The 14,643-nt window shown below is 36.9% G+C and overlaps 2 protein-coding genes across 5 annotated transcripts in view; both read left to right on the top strand.

Annotated features, from left to right (window-relative positions):
- Nucleotides 1-14,643, top strand: part of LOC115212208 (carbohydrate sulfotransferase 11-like) — a 99,002-nt gene that overhangs the window by 38,121 nt on the left and 46,238 nt on the right. For 3 of the 4 annotated variants that reach the window (XM_036502862.1, XM_036502860.1, XM_036502863.1), the window contains exon 2: nucleotides 13,811-14,296. In XM_036502862.1, the coding sequence (XP_036358755.1) occupies nucleotides 14,011-14,296 (286 nt within the window). In that variant the 5' untranslated portion in view covers nucleotides 13,811-14,010. Of the gene's footprint in view, nucleotides 1-13,741; nucleotides 14,297-14,643 lie in introns of those variants that run through there. The other variant, XM_036502861.1, reaches the window with a different exon arrangement.
- Nucleotides 115-13,902, top strand: LOC115212207 (general transcription factor II-I repeat domain-containing protein 2-like). Its single transcript, XM_029781046.2, has 2 exons — nucleotides 115-415; nucleotides 13,811-13,902. The coding sequence occupies exons 1-2, from the start codon at nucleotides 115-117 to the stop codon at nucleotides 13,900-13,902; spliced, it is 393 nt and encodes a 130-aa protein (XP_029636906.2).

Here is a 14,643-nt window from a genome sequence, read left to right on the forward strand (position 1 = left end):
TTTGATAAAACTTCCTCTTTACAAAGGAACGCGACAAAGGCAAGTTTTATATTGGCCAACAAAATTGCAAAGCAAAACAAGTCATTCGCAGAAGCAGAATTTATCAAAGATTGTATGGTTGATGCTGTCAGCGTTGTGTGTCCTGAAGTTAAGTCAAAAGTAGAAGCCATTTCCCTGTCACGAAGAACTATTGTTCGTCGCATTGATGCAATTGCCGTGAATATTCATGAACAGCTGTTAACAGCCAGTGGTCGATTTCAGTGGTTTTCTATTGCTTTAGATGAGAGTACTGATATTCAGGATACTGCTCAGTTACTCATTTACATCAGAGGAATTGACGAAAACTTTGAAATTACAGAGGAATTGTTATCTATGGAGTCTCTCAAAGACACTACTACTGGAAAAGCTGTTTTTTGTAACTGCATGAACTAATGATGATAAGCAGTAGAACAAGTCATGAGTTAGTGTGCGTGACAGTGAATATAGACGGTAAATGGGATAACGGTACGCAGTTCCGCCTGAACACCAGTGATTTTTCCGCTGATGAAAGAAGCCCCGTTATGACAATCAAACAATACTCATAACTGAATATCAACATTCATTGAATTCAGTACCGACAATATGCATTTCAGAAGCGATTCAGCATCAGTTTTAGAAGAGACTCTTTTTGAACTATTTCTTCTTCATTATTGATATCATAGAATTAGGTCCTTTTCATTATCTATTCCCAGACAGGAGGATCGTATGTCGATATCAGGTCAATTACTTCTAACACATTGCCGTTTCCTTGCCCACCACCTTCAAGACTCTTTGGAAAACTTGTCGTGCCGTTAATTGTAGAAGTGAGTCTAAAGCAAATATGCAGAGTTTAGTTTCACAGGCTTGCATCGCTAACCATGAAGAGCATAGACGTACTTCTTTCTCAAGTCATTGGTAGGCCCTCCGTACAGAAGCAGCTATCATATGGAAGTGGAACGCCTGGTGAACTATCAAAGCACTCTTTTCGCCTATAGCACGTTTCCGATCGAAAAGGCTTATCTGTTTTTGATCCGTCCGGAAAATCTCGACAGTAAAAAAAAAATATTTGCATTTTCTATGTTGTACTCTACCCTTGGTTGTCATTTATAAAACTTTGAATCAAAACTCCGATAACATTAGTCGTTGCTAATGCTTGCGAGAGGAGAAGTTAGAATCGGATGAACGGCAATTGTCTAAGAAATATCAACTTCTGCAATGGAGAGCACTTATTCAAGACAGATTTTCTGATTCATGACCCAAGAAGTCTGGTTTGGCTTCTTGTCTTTCGATGTCTGTCACAGCATGATCACCGTTGTCACTACATAAAAATTCTAAAGGTGTTCAACCACAAATTCTGGCAAAGCTTCAAAAACACTTAGATTTCAGTAGTTTTCAGCTTCTATAATCGCAGAAAGCTTCTCGCTTATATTACACACTGAGTCTGCAACAAAGAGTTAACAAGTTGATTAAAAAATAAACTTCAAGAATGTCTGTCAACACATTCATTTTCCATCATAAGAATGCTTAGTTTAATTCAGCGTAGAAAAAAAGCAACAATATTTTCATTATCTGTGACAGAGGCTTCTGAGGGATGGTAACCAGAATCAAAGAGACGGGCTTTGGGCGCATGTATATTGAAATGGACAAAATTGCGTATATAGCAAAAGACGAGACGAAAAGAGAAGTAAATAATAATGGTACGCCTAGAAGTAAGACCAAAAGTTTTCGAGGTAGGGAACGCTCACGAAAATGTTCAAATAACACTCAAAGCAAAAAGATTATAATAGAACAAGTTCATTAAGTTAATTAATATTGTAATCAAACTAAAACTATGAAGCTTGTACAGCAATATCAAAAAAAGTTTTCAGAAGTTTTTGATCGCGAAATTACAATATTTGAAGATATTTTTGATATTTAGGGATCATTGTCACTTTAAGAAAGAAGTTCAAACAGGAGCTCAAAACAAGAGTCACCTTCGAGCCATATTACCAAGATTTGAGCAAAGTTTCGAAAAAGAATGCCAAAACTGGACGGACGAAATGAAAACGTATCTAATTCTGAAGAAAGTGGCGACGATAGAGCATGAGAAATACTGTAACATTATATTGCCTAAAAAAGTTACTGACATAAATTTCACGGATACAATTGATATTTTATGTAGGATGTTTAAGGAAAAAAACATCGTTGTTCAACAAACCTTGGAAGTGTTTGAACACTGAGAAAAGCGATGACGAAGCCTTTACCACATATTAGGCAAATCAAACAGTGGTTTTATCTCCAATTTAACATAATATATATATATATATTTATGCTATAAAATTAGATTTAATCCTAAATCTAATTTTTCCCTGTAAGTTTGGATTTACTCCCTAATATTATTATGTTTGTCCTGTACTCTGTTTTTTCGTTGTTAAAAAAATTCCGTTTCCTTGTTTGATTTTATGTTTTCGTCTCTCGTTGTGTTCTACGTTTATTTGTGGTGTCCTGTACTCATATATATATATATGCGTGTATATATACATGTAGATGTAAGTATGCACATATATGTATGTATATATGCATATATTTTATTTATTATATATATATATATATATATATATATATATATATATACATATACATATATATATATCTTATATATAGATATATATATAGTATTCACTATTTTACATCAAGCCACCAATAACTAGTGTACATATACATATACACGCATACACATACATATATATATATATATTACACAACACTACCCCACTGAATATGGCCAATAATTTTCAAAAACGCCGCTGGGTTGAAAATGAAATTACTGCAATGATTAATGCTTGGTTCATCCATCACAACGCAGAGGTGAAAATAAAAGATTTCACCATTGTTCGTGCGGATCGCACAGACCGACATAAGGGAGGGACAGCCATCTTTATCCATGACTCTTTTTCACTTGATGCCAAGGACATATTTTCCAATGGCTACTGTGAATCGGTATCACTATACAACAAAGCCAAGGACATAACCATTGTTGGTCTTTACAGGCCTCCCCAGGCACCTCTAAAGTACTTTGAAGAGTGCCTTAGCAAAGTCAAGTCCTTCCTTCGGAAGTACCACTCCGGAAACATACTAGTGATGGGTGATTTTAACCTCCCTCATGTGAACTGGCCCACAAATACTCTGAAGTTAGGCAAGTGCTCTACATCAGATAGAGCAGCAGCAGAACTGCTCTTTAATCTGATGGATGAGTATTTCCTGACTCAGCTAGTGCTTGAACCAACGAGACAGAATAAACCGATCTTGGATCTGGTATTGACCAATCACTCTAGCTACGTTCACAGTATTTCAGTCGAAAAAACTCTCCTCTCAGACCACGACATGGTACTCTGCAATCTTAATTCCCGACATATAAAAACCAAACCAGCCAATCCCACTCCATGGCACCCATTTGACAACATAAACTTCCACAAAGCGGACTGGGGAACAATCAGAAAGGATCTGTCTTCCATCGACTGGTCTTTTACTCTCAATTCCTCTCATATTGAGACCGCGTGGCAGCACTTTGAAAACATTGTCACCTATACATGCTCTAAACACGCTCCCAAGAAATCTACTAACACAAACAAAACCGGCTCCCTAAAAAGAAAAAAAACACTCATCAGGCGCATCAAAAGACTCAACAAAAAATCAACCAATTAAAATATTCCCACACACAACATCCATATTCAACAACAATGAAAAGACTAGAGCTGGAAAAACTTCATCTGCAGACCAACATGAAAACCTCCATTGAAAATCAAAGAGCTGTGGAGAACAATGGGTAATCAAAAACATCAAACAGACCCAAAAGTGTTCTATTCTTATGCAAATAAGCATAGAACCACTGTCTCACCCATTGGGCCATTGATTGATGATAACGGCATTCCCCAACACGATGCTAAAGAAATGGCAGAAATACTGCAGAAACAATACTGCTCTGTCTTTAGTGTTCCCACTGATATTGACGTAAGGGAAACGAACGAAGTTGACTCCCAACACAAAATCTCAGACATAACCTTCACTGCCACTGACATCGTAGCAGCAATAAATGAGGTCAAACATTACTCTGCTGTAGGCCCTGATAGATTTCCCGCTAGTCTCCTGAAGGAATGTAGATGCCAACTTGCAGTCCCTCTGACCAACCTCTGGAGAAATTCGTTAGACGCAGGTTATATACCGAAACAGTTTCTATCCCAGTCGGTCATCCCGGTTTTCAAACAGGGAAACAGATCCCTCGCAGTCAACTATCGCCCAATCTCACTCACCTCCCACATCATTAAAGTGTTTGAAAGAGTGTTAAGATCAAGGATAGCTGACTTCCTGGAGACCTACAAACTCCTAAATGCAAATCAGCATGGCTTTCGCTGTGGCAGGGACTGTCTAACACAGCTCTTACACCACATTGAAGATGTACTCAAAGCCTTGGGAACAGGTTCGAACTCTGACGTCATATATCTTGACTTCAGTAAAGCGTTCGACAGGGTAGACCATAATATCCTACTCTCAAAATTGGCAAATGTTGGAATCCGTGGAAAAGTTCTACACTGTATTAAGTATTTCCTGGCGAATAGAACACAACATGCTGTAGTTGATGGAGTCCAATCAAACCCAGCAAAAGTCACCAGCGGTGTTCCCCAGGGAACTGTTTTGGGTTCGCTACTCTTCATAATTTACATAAACGACCTTTCCAGTGTCGTACATTACTGCAAAGTGAAAATATTTGCTGATGACACTAAGCTCCAGCAAATCGTCAATGAAGAAGCAGACCGAACTCAACTCCAGTCTGATCTATATGCTGTGAGTCAATGGGCAGACAGAAACAAAATGCAACTGAATGAGGGAAAATTTGAGCTGATGCATTTTGGAAGAAATTCCTCACTAAAACAACCATACTCTCTTCCTTCAGGGGAACCGCTCACAGCCTCTAACAATATCAGAGACCTGGGTGTAATTGTTGATGACGATCACAGTTGGAGTGCACACATCAACAAGAAGGTCGATATAGCTCGTAGGATGAGTTCCTGGATCTTAAGAACTTTCCGGTCCAGAGAACAAGATGTCATCATACCACTTTTTTCCTCCTTTGTACGGCCACACCTTGAATACTGCTGCCCACTGTGGTCTCCTCACACAAGACAAACCATCTCCAGAATTGAGTCACCCCAGAAGGCACTCACTAAACGAATTGAAGGCATGGCTGCTCTCGATTATTGGGATCGCCTTAAAGCCTTGAAACCTTACTCCCTCCAGCGTCGCCGTGAGCGGTACATCATTTGTACGATGTGGAAAATATACCGCCAACTTTGCCCAAACGACCTAAACATTAGCTTCAAGGTTCATCCAAGACTTGGACCACGGGCTATACGTCCCCTGCCCAATTCAAGATCACAACATACATGTACACTGCAACATAATTTCTTTTCCTCAACAGGCCCTGCCCTATTTAACATTGTCCCGAGGGAGATCAAAGAGGAAAAGGATCCCATCAACTTTAAACAGAGTCTGGATAGATTCCTTCAACGAATACCAGATAAGCCACTCATAATTGGATACAACTCACCCAACAAGAACTCACTACTTGAACAAAACTGGATACAACTCACCCAACAAGAACTCACTACTTGAACAAAACTTGACTTAAACAGGATTTGAATAATCCTATCAGGTGGTGCTATTAAGTTAGACATGGCCTGGACCAATCTTTGGTCGAAACATATCTAAGTTATCTAAGTATATATATATATATATATATATATATATTATATATATATATATATATATATATATATCAACATCACAATCAAGGAACGGCCATAATAGGCCATTCACCCACTAGAAATAACAGCCAAAGCTTCAACCGCAAAATAACATTAATTCCGTAAACCAGGAGAAAATTAAAAAACATTTACCCTGTAATTTCTTATACGATGCACCGTTTCATCTACTGTTTAATGGTAAACTAACCTGATTAAATTAAATCAAGCCAATCTTCCATAGGCCCTTAGAATCGTCAGTAAGAAATAGCCAGATCGGAACAGATATTTTCACGAGGCATTTCTGTCCCTGCCTCGGCAATATCTGACCTAAAATTTTCAAATCATCGCACTCGCGCCAAATTTATCGGCAGCAAATAAATATAAGCCGCCGATTCCAAAAAAATTCTATAAAATTTTTTGCCACCCTATATTGATTAATTATGAATTTTCTGGTTAATTCCGTAATGGAATCGGCGGCTTATATTTATTTGCTGCCGATAAATTTGGCGCGAGTGCGATGATTTGAAAATTTTAGGTCAGATATTGCCGAGGCAGGGACAGAAATGCCTCGTGAAAATATCTGTTCCGATCTGACTATTTCTTACTGACGATTCTAAGGGCCTATGGAAGATTGGCTTGATTTAATTTAATCAGGTTAGTTTACCATTAAACAGTAGATGAAACGGTGCATCGTATAAGAAATTACAGGGTAAATGTTTTTTAATTTTCTCCTGGTTTACGGAATTAATGTTATTTTGCGGTTGAAGCTTTGGCTGTTATTTCTAGTGGGTGAATGGCCTATTATGGCCGTTCCTTGATTGTGATGTTGAACTTAAAAATGGTCTATGACTATTTAATTTTTTCCCACTAGGCCGCTGGTGGCAAAAAAATTCTACAAAATTTTTTGCCACCCTATATTGATTAATTATGAATTTTCTGGTTAATTCCGTAATGGAATCGGCGGCTTATATTTATTTGCTGCCGATAAATTTGCCGCGAGTGCGATGATTTGAAAATTTTAGGTCAGATATTGCCGAGGCAGGGACAGAAATGCCTCGTGAAAATATCTGTTCCGATCTGGCTATTTCTTACTGACGATTCTAAGGGCCTATGGAAGATTGGTTTGATTTAATTTAATCAGGTTAGTTTACCATTAAACAGTAGATGAAACGGTGCATCGTATAAGAAATTACAGGGTAAATGTTTTTTAAATTTTCTCCTGGTTTACGGAATTAATGTTATTTTGCGGTTGAAGCTTTGGCTGTTATTTCTAGTGGGTGAATGGCCTATTATGGCCGTTCCTTGATTGTGTGTTGAACTTAAAAATGGTCTATGACTATTTAATTTTTTCCCACTAGGCCGCTGGTGGCAAAAAAATTCTACAAAATTTTTTGCCACCCTATATTGATTAATATATATATATATATATATATATATATATATATATATATATATATATATATATATATATATATATATATGAAAAAATGGCAAGGTAGAACATGCTAAAATAATTTTATAAAAAACATTTCAGTACCGGTTTCAGTCATTGAGACTTTTTCAACTGTAAGTTGTCAACTGTAAACATATGAAATATTGGCGGAATTCTGCTTTACACATGCCTCATTACTTTTTTTATTTTGGGGGAATTTTCAGAAAATTTTTGCGTTTGGATCCTATTCATACGATTGTGCAAAAACCAAAATAATTCGTGCGCGATTTAAGGTCTATTTAGCTGTTTTCAGCACATCTCATACCGTATGTGTTTTATGCGTTTGATAAGCAACAAAAAGAAGTAGCTTGGTAACAGCTTGGCTTTTTACGATGGAAACAGGCACCTATATGTCTGTGGCTTTCGATTACTTAATATTACCCCAAATTTGCAAACTTTAAAAGTTATTAACTCTTTATTCATTGATTTATGACGAAAGTGAATTTCCTGTCAATGATTACTTTACAAAACTTCACCAATATGCCAAATAGTAAATCAATTATAACTAAAATTAAAGAAATCGAAATGTGGCAGCCAAGCAGAAAAGATCCATGGTGTGTTATTATAGGATATATAGTTGCAGTTTGTATTTTTTAATGAACATGCTTTCCTTATTCAATAGGAATTGGGTTGAAATGATTCTGGTGCATTAACAGCGAAGGAAATCTGTTATTTCAGATTTATGCCTGCAGGGCATTATATTAAATGCTTGCTTACGGGAATTCTTCTGGTTGTGGGGTCCCGGGTCTGTTGCCTGTGTACCATCAGTCTGTCCCTCTAGGACAAGCTCATTTGATTTATACAGTCCCCACCACACCCATCGCATTTGAGAACATAAATTAAGTTCTTCGATGTACAGGCGAAAGAATTTTTTATGGTGAATATTTGACTTGACTTCAATTTATATGTTGAACCTTCCAAAAGGTTGATGCAGGTCCCGCAGTTAGGGCAGTTGCATTTTTTGACAAGTGGGGTTGTATTTTTGGTTGGTAATTTGGCGCTAGTATTTTTGATGGATAATTTGGCGCTTTGTAAGGATTTTGTTTTTAATAATTCAATGTGCTTCGAGAGCTTTCTATATTCGTAGGTCGTTCAGCAGGAAGTGTTTATTCTGATGGATGATGTTGTATGCTTCCATGTTCCTTGGATTGTGTGCTGATACGTAAGAAAAAGCTTTACGTGTGTCGGGGTATTTTCTTCTTTTTTGTTATTCTTGGACGTCTTTCGGTTTTGTATCTTCTATTCCGTTTTTGATTAAACTAACGGGGTATTTTCTTTCTAGTAATATATTTTTAAATTACTGGAGTCGTTTATCCCGGGTTTCGGGATTTGATGCACTCGTGCAAATTCTTCATGCCAAATTAAAAGGTATATTGATTTTAGTATGCTTTGGGTGGCAGGAAGATACTAGTTGATATTGTTTTGAGTTCGTTGGTTTAAGGCAGATGTCGGTTTCAATGTTAGAATCTCGCTTTATGATTCAAATGTCTTGAAAGGGTAGCTCTTTGTGGCTGTATTTTATCGTAAATTGGATATTGTGATCAACATTGTTAGTTAAGTTCTTACATTCCAAAACTTGATCAAGGTTGTGTGACCATAGAATGAAACATTTGTCCATGTAGCGTTTCCATTTGGCGAGTAAGTATTTTTGGAAGTTGTTACCAAACCTCAATCAGGTGTGTTCGTATATTTGGACTTCCCAGTATGCCATGACAAGGTTAGCAAAAGTAGTGGCTACTCTCGTTCCCATCGCAAACCCATATTTTTGTCTGTAAGTAATTTCGTTGAAGTCATAAAAGTTATTCTGAAGGATGAATTTTCGTTTCTCAACGTTGAACCTTCTTCCAGTTCGGTCTGGTATGTCATTTGGTACTTTTTACAGCCATAATTGTATTGCTTTTATTCCGTATTCGTGGGGCATCGAGGTGTAAAGGTTTATTACATTGAATGAGACCAAAATAGAGTCTATGCTGGTTTTGCTTGGAAGGTGGTTTAAAAAGTCCAGATCATCTCTTATGAAGATTGGTATATGCTGAAGGATAGGTTTTAGGAGGACGTCGGTGAAGTTACTGAGCTCGTGTGTCTCACAAGAGGGACCAGCTATAATTGGCCTCCTTTTGAGAACTCTCGGATGTGGAATATTAATGACTGAATAAGATAATATGTTACAGGCTTCATTTATGGCTTCACTTTTATGGAATTTTGGTGGTCCGTAAAACTTGCTAGTTCTGCTTATTCAGTCATTAATATTCCACATCCTGGTGCTGTATGAACATTTAATGTGGTTTTAGAGACAAGTTTTGGCTGCTATATCTAGCTTGGTGGTATCTCTTAGATACCCTTAATTATAATTTTAATAATATATATATATATACATACATACATACATACATACATACATACACACACACACACACACACACACACACACATACACACATACATGCATACACACATGCATACATACACATGAATGTCCCGGTGAAAACCTCAATAAAATGTAAATATAATAGACCTGGCATAGTAAGTTGGGTAAAGAGAAACTGTGCACAGTTATGGAAATCATGGATGTTAGCATAAAGCTAAAGATCAGCGAAAAAGGAAATACCTACGCTGAATTATTAAGGAATGCACTGCTACTCTACCCAGATTGCAAGTTCAGGTTTATACCTGTAATTATTGGGACACTGGGATATATAACACACTGCCTATATACCAGCCTTGAGAAATTTGGCTTCTCAAAACCAGAAAGGACAAAGCTGATTCGAAGACCACAGATCCAAGCCATCACTGGAACCGTAAAAATCTGTAAAACTTTCCAGAAGTTTATCCTTTAAGTATATATGAGCATGTCTAGATATGTAATTCTATACATGAAAATATATACATAAAACGGTGCTACTTTGGCGTGTGATCTACAAGAGAGATTACTTTAGGTTACTTTTTAGCTTATTTTTTAAATTTCTAAAAACCCGTAAGATGTTGGCTAAAGATTTTTTACAATATGATCAGTGACGAGATAAAGGCAGTTGCATTTGTACAAGAAACCAGAAAGCAGTTGCATTTTTTACAAAAATTAGTAGTATATTCACATCATTTCTTAAGAAAAAGAAACGTGCCACTTTGCTGTGTTCTACAATTTAAAGAGTGATTACTTTAGGTTACTTTTTAGTTTACCCTGTCCTAGTGCTACTTTCCGTGTGATCTGCGTGAGCAAATTTACTTTGGTGGGTGATCTACGCGCTTATTTTAATTATTATATGGTTTTCTTCTTATTAAAATGGCAAGCATTTTGAAAAAATACATTTACAATGCTAAGTATGTACAACATAATTTAAAAAGTAACCTAAAGTAATCTCCCTTGTAGATCACACGTTAAAACAGCACCCATGAAACAAAACATACACATTTGTACATATACATACATACATACATACATACACACATACATACATACATACATACATACATACATACATACATACATACATACATACATACATACATACATACATACATACATACATGATGATGGTTGCCCCCTCGTTATCGAGTATGGCCATTGCACGAAGCTTAACTGCTGCTGGTGCTGTGATCGAATGTGACTTTTATTTGCTTTTTAAGGCTAAAGCCAGCCATTCAGTTGAGACTCACAGCACCATCAACAATCATGAACAATGTTGTTATCGTGCAATGCCTGTGCAAGAAGATTTTTTTAAAGTGAGGAGAGGCTGTGCACTGAGTCAATCCTACTCACTAAGCAACAACAGCCATAATCCGAAAAGAAGAACAAGTCAATATCATCGGTAACCACTGAGCCGCATGTTTTATGTCAGAGTTATCCCAGTTACCTGAGCTACCTTCTCCTAGAAAGATACCCTAACAAAGGCTAGGAGTCCTTCACTCCCAATGGTTTAACCGCGCGATCAGGTATTCAGTCTGATTATTTCTATGTCCCCACGCGTGATACAGCCTTAAGAAGAAGAAAAAAAACACATTTATTGGATGGCCGTTGACTCTCAAAAGTTCCTCTGCCCTTTGACGGGTTTGTTTTTCATCCCGCAGGGTGTCCAATAAACATGTAAGAGTTAGCACTTCCTTCTCTAAGCTTAGATTCGAAATCGAATCCAAGAATCATTGATCATCTCTCTTTGACCTTATGTATTTATTTATACACACACACATCCACTACAAACACCCTCCTCACCAAGCAAGCTTAGTGGGGTTACCGGTTTAGTTGCCGACGGCCCGACCATGCAACAGGTTGTATTGGGTTACATGTTACCAGTAGCCCTCGAAAGTGACATGACATACATACATACATACATACATACATATATACATGCATGCATACATACATATATACATGCATGCATACATATATACATACAAAAATAAGCTGTTGATTTTACTGAAGTTCTAGTGAAAACTTGGATCTAGGTTAGAAACCGTTTTTTTCTCTATCGGCAAGAAATCTTGAAATAAAACTGACTTGCGGTCATTGCTGTACTCTTTCGCCACAACTTTCACTCTTTCTTCTGTTGGCCTGCTCGCTTAGCCAGCGGAGTAGCCTCATTTGAAGGCCAAAACAATGCGAAGCGCATTGTTGTGACCAGCGATGTGTAGCAACACGCGATCGCCTGGTCGGTGTCGGTGTCGGTGTCGGTGTCGGTGACGGTGACGGTGACGGTGACGGTGACGGTGACGGTGACGTGACGGTGACGGTGACGGTGACGGTGCCGGTGACGGTGACGGTGACGGTGACGGTGACGGTGACATATAAAAGTTAGTAGGCAGAAACGTTAGCACTCCGGGCGAAATGCTTTGCGATATTTCGTCTGCCACTACGTTCTGAGTTCAAATTCCGCCGAGGTCGACTTTGCCTTTTATCCTTTCAGGGTCGATTAAATAAGTACCACTTACGCACTGGGGTCAATATAATCGACTTAATCCGTTTGTCTGTCCTTGTTTGTCCTCTCTGTGTTTAGCCCCTTGTGGGTAGTAAAGAAACAGATATTCGTTTAGTATGAGTTCAAATTCCGCTGAAGTCGTTTGCCTTTCATCCTTTCGGGGTCGATTAAATAAGTACCACTTACGCCCTGGGGTCAATATAATCGACTTAATCTCTTTGTCTGTCCTTGTTTGTCCCCTCTATGTTTAGCCCCTTGTGGGTAGTAAAGAAACAGATATTCGTTTAGTATGAGTTCAAATTCCGCTGAAGTCGTTTGCCTTTCATCCTTTCGGGGTCGATTAAATAAGTACCACTTACGTACTGGGGGCCGATGTAATCGACTTAATCCCTCTGTCTGTCCTTGTTTGTCCCCTCTATGTTTAGCCCTTTGTAGGCAGTAAAGAAACAGATATTCGTTTAGTATGAGTTCAAATTCCGCTGAAGTCGTTTGCCTTTCATCCTTTCGGGGTCGATTAAATAAGTACCACTTACGCCCTGGGGTCAATATAATCGACTTAATCTCTTTGTCTGTCCTTGTTTGTCCCCTCTATGTTTAGCCCCTTGTGGGTAGTAAAGAAACAGATATTCGTTTAGTATGAGTTCAAATTCCGCTGAAGTCGTTTGCCTTTCATCCTTTCGGGGTCGATTAAATAAGTACCAGTTACGTACTGGGGTTCGATGTAATCGACTTAATCCCTTTGTCTGTCCTTGTTTGTCCCCTCTATGTTTAGCCCCTTGTAGGCAGTAAAGAAATATATTTCATATCCAGGCTTCTTTCTTGCTGCCCAACTTCATTCACTCGAATAATACTGATAACATTAAGTAACTAATAAACTAAGTTATCATCATCATCATCATCTTTATTTTATTTAGCAGTGTCATTGTAAAACGCGTTTTTTTTTTTTTTTTTTGTATCTGTGCCGAGTATGATAATACATGTATAATTATGTACATTCCTACATACATACATATATACATACATACATACATACATACATACATACATATACATACATACATACGTATATACATACATACATACATACATACATACATACATACATACATACATACATACATACATACATACGTATATACATACATACATACATACGTATATACATACATACATACATACATACATACATACATACATACATACATACATACATACGTATATACATACATACATACTACATACATACATACATACATTCATACATACATATACATACGTACGTACGTACATACATACAAACGTACGTACGTGCGTGTGTGTTTGTGCGTGTGTGTTGCATTCGGATAATGTATAATGGATGTGAGAATAGAAACGGTAAAGTCTTGGATTAAATGGTTTTGCTTTATTTAGCTATGTTCCTTTGAGTCCTCCTAAGATTGATTCTACTTTATCATCATTGCATATAAAAAAAATCTTTTTTTTAATTTAAATTTAAGTTTCTCCCTTCACCTAAATTTTAATAATAATTTAATTCTTTAAATTTATTTTTATTTCTCAGTTTCATGCATTGAGTTTTTCTATCTTAATATTACTTTCTCTTTTTCTTTTAGTTAACTGGAATGGTTTACCACTGGGACATAAAAATTTACTCAAATATCAGAAATTTCACGAAGAATTTGTGCGTGAACTGAACGAAGCATAATTTACAATATCGAAAGAGAAAATAATCATATCATTCAAGGAAGAAAAAATTTGAATATGAAATAAAAAGTTTTGCAATAATAAAAAAGTTTTGCAATAATAAATATAAATGGTTTTGCAACTTTTACTATCCTTTCAAACGTGGTTCTCGCACTCAGTTACGGTTGGTCAACGACGCCGTAAATATCGAGACTGCTACCATAACTCAAATTCTCCTACTATCAGCCATTTCCACAGTAAACACGGAAAGTTAAGAAGGCGAACGAAAATGTCGATAGCAAAAATTTTACTTATTTTATTGGTGTGTGGCATATTCTTGCCGTTTCTTTATATTTTCTTGCTCGCTCCGCCAACTATGAAACTAATAAAAGAAAGAGCTTTTAATATGCCTGCACGTAAGTAAAAATCATTAATTTCTCCCAAATGTTTGTTTTTCGTTTTATGCAATATATATATATATATATATACTTTTCTTTTAATATCATCCTCGCATTTGTTATATCTCCTTCCAAATTCTCTCCTCCTCCTCTTTAGTTATTTCATATTTCTTTCGGTATCTCTCACTTGAAATGTTTCAAAATATATTAAGTTAGGTTTTTGTTTTTTTTCAGTGATTTATTAATTATTGTTATTAAGAAGCAAAGAAATTATTTGTATACTATGTATAATTTTTGCCTCATTTCTGTAAACCTTTTTCGCTATTCTGTGTTTATGTAGATTCCCACTCTCTCTCTCTCTCTCT

This window comes from Octopus sinensis, linkage group LG5, assembly GCF_006345805.1.
Source record: "Octopus sinensis linkage group LG5, ASM634580v1, whole genome shotgun sequence".
NCBI classification, from domain to species: Eukaryota; Metazoa; Mollusca; class Cephalopoda; order Octopoda; family Octopodidae; genus Octopus; species Octopus sinensis.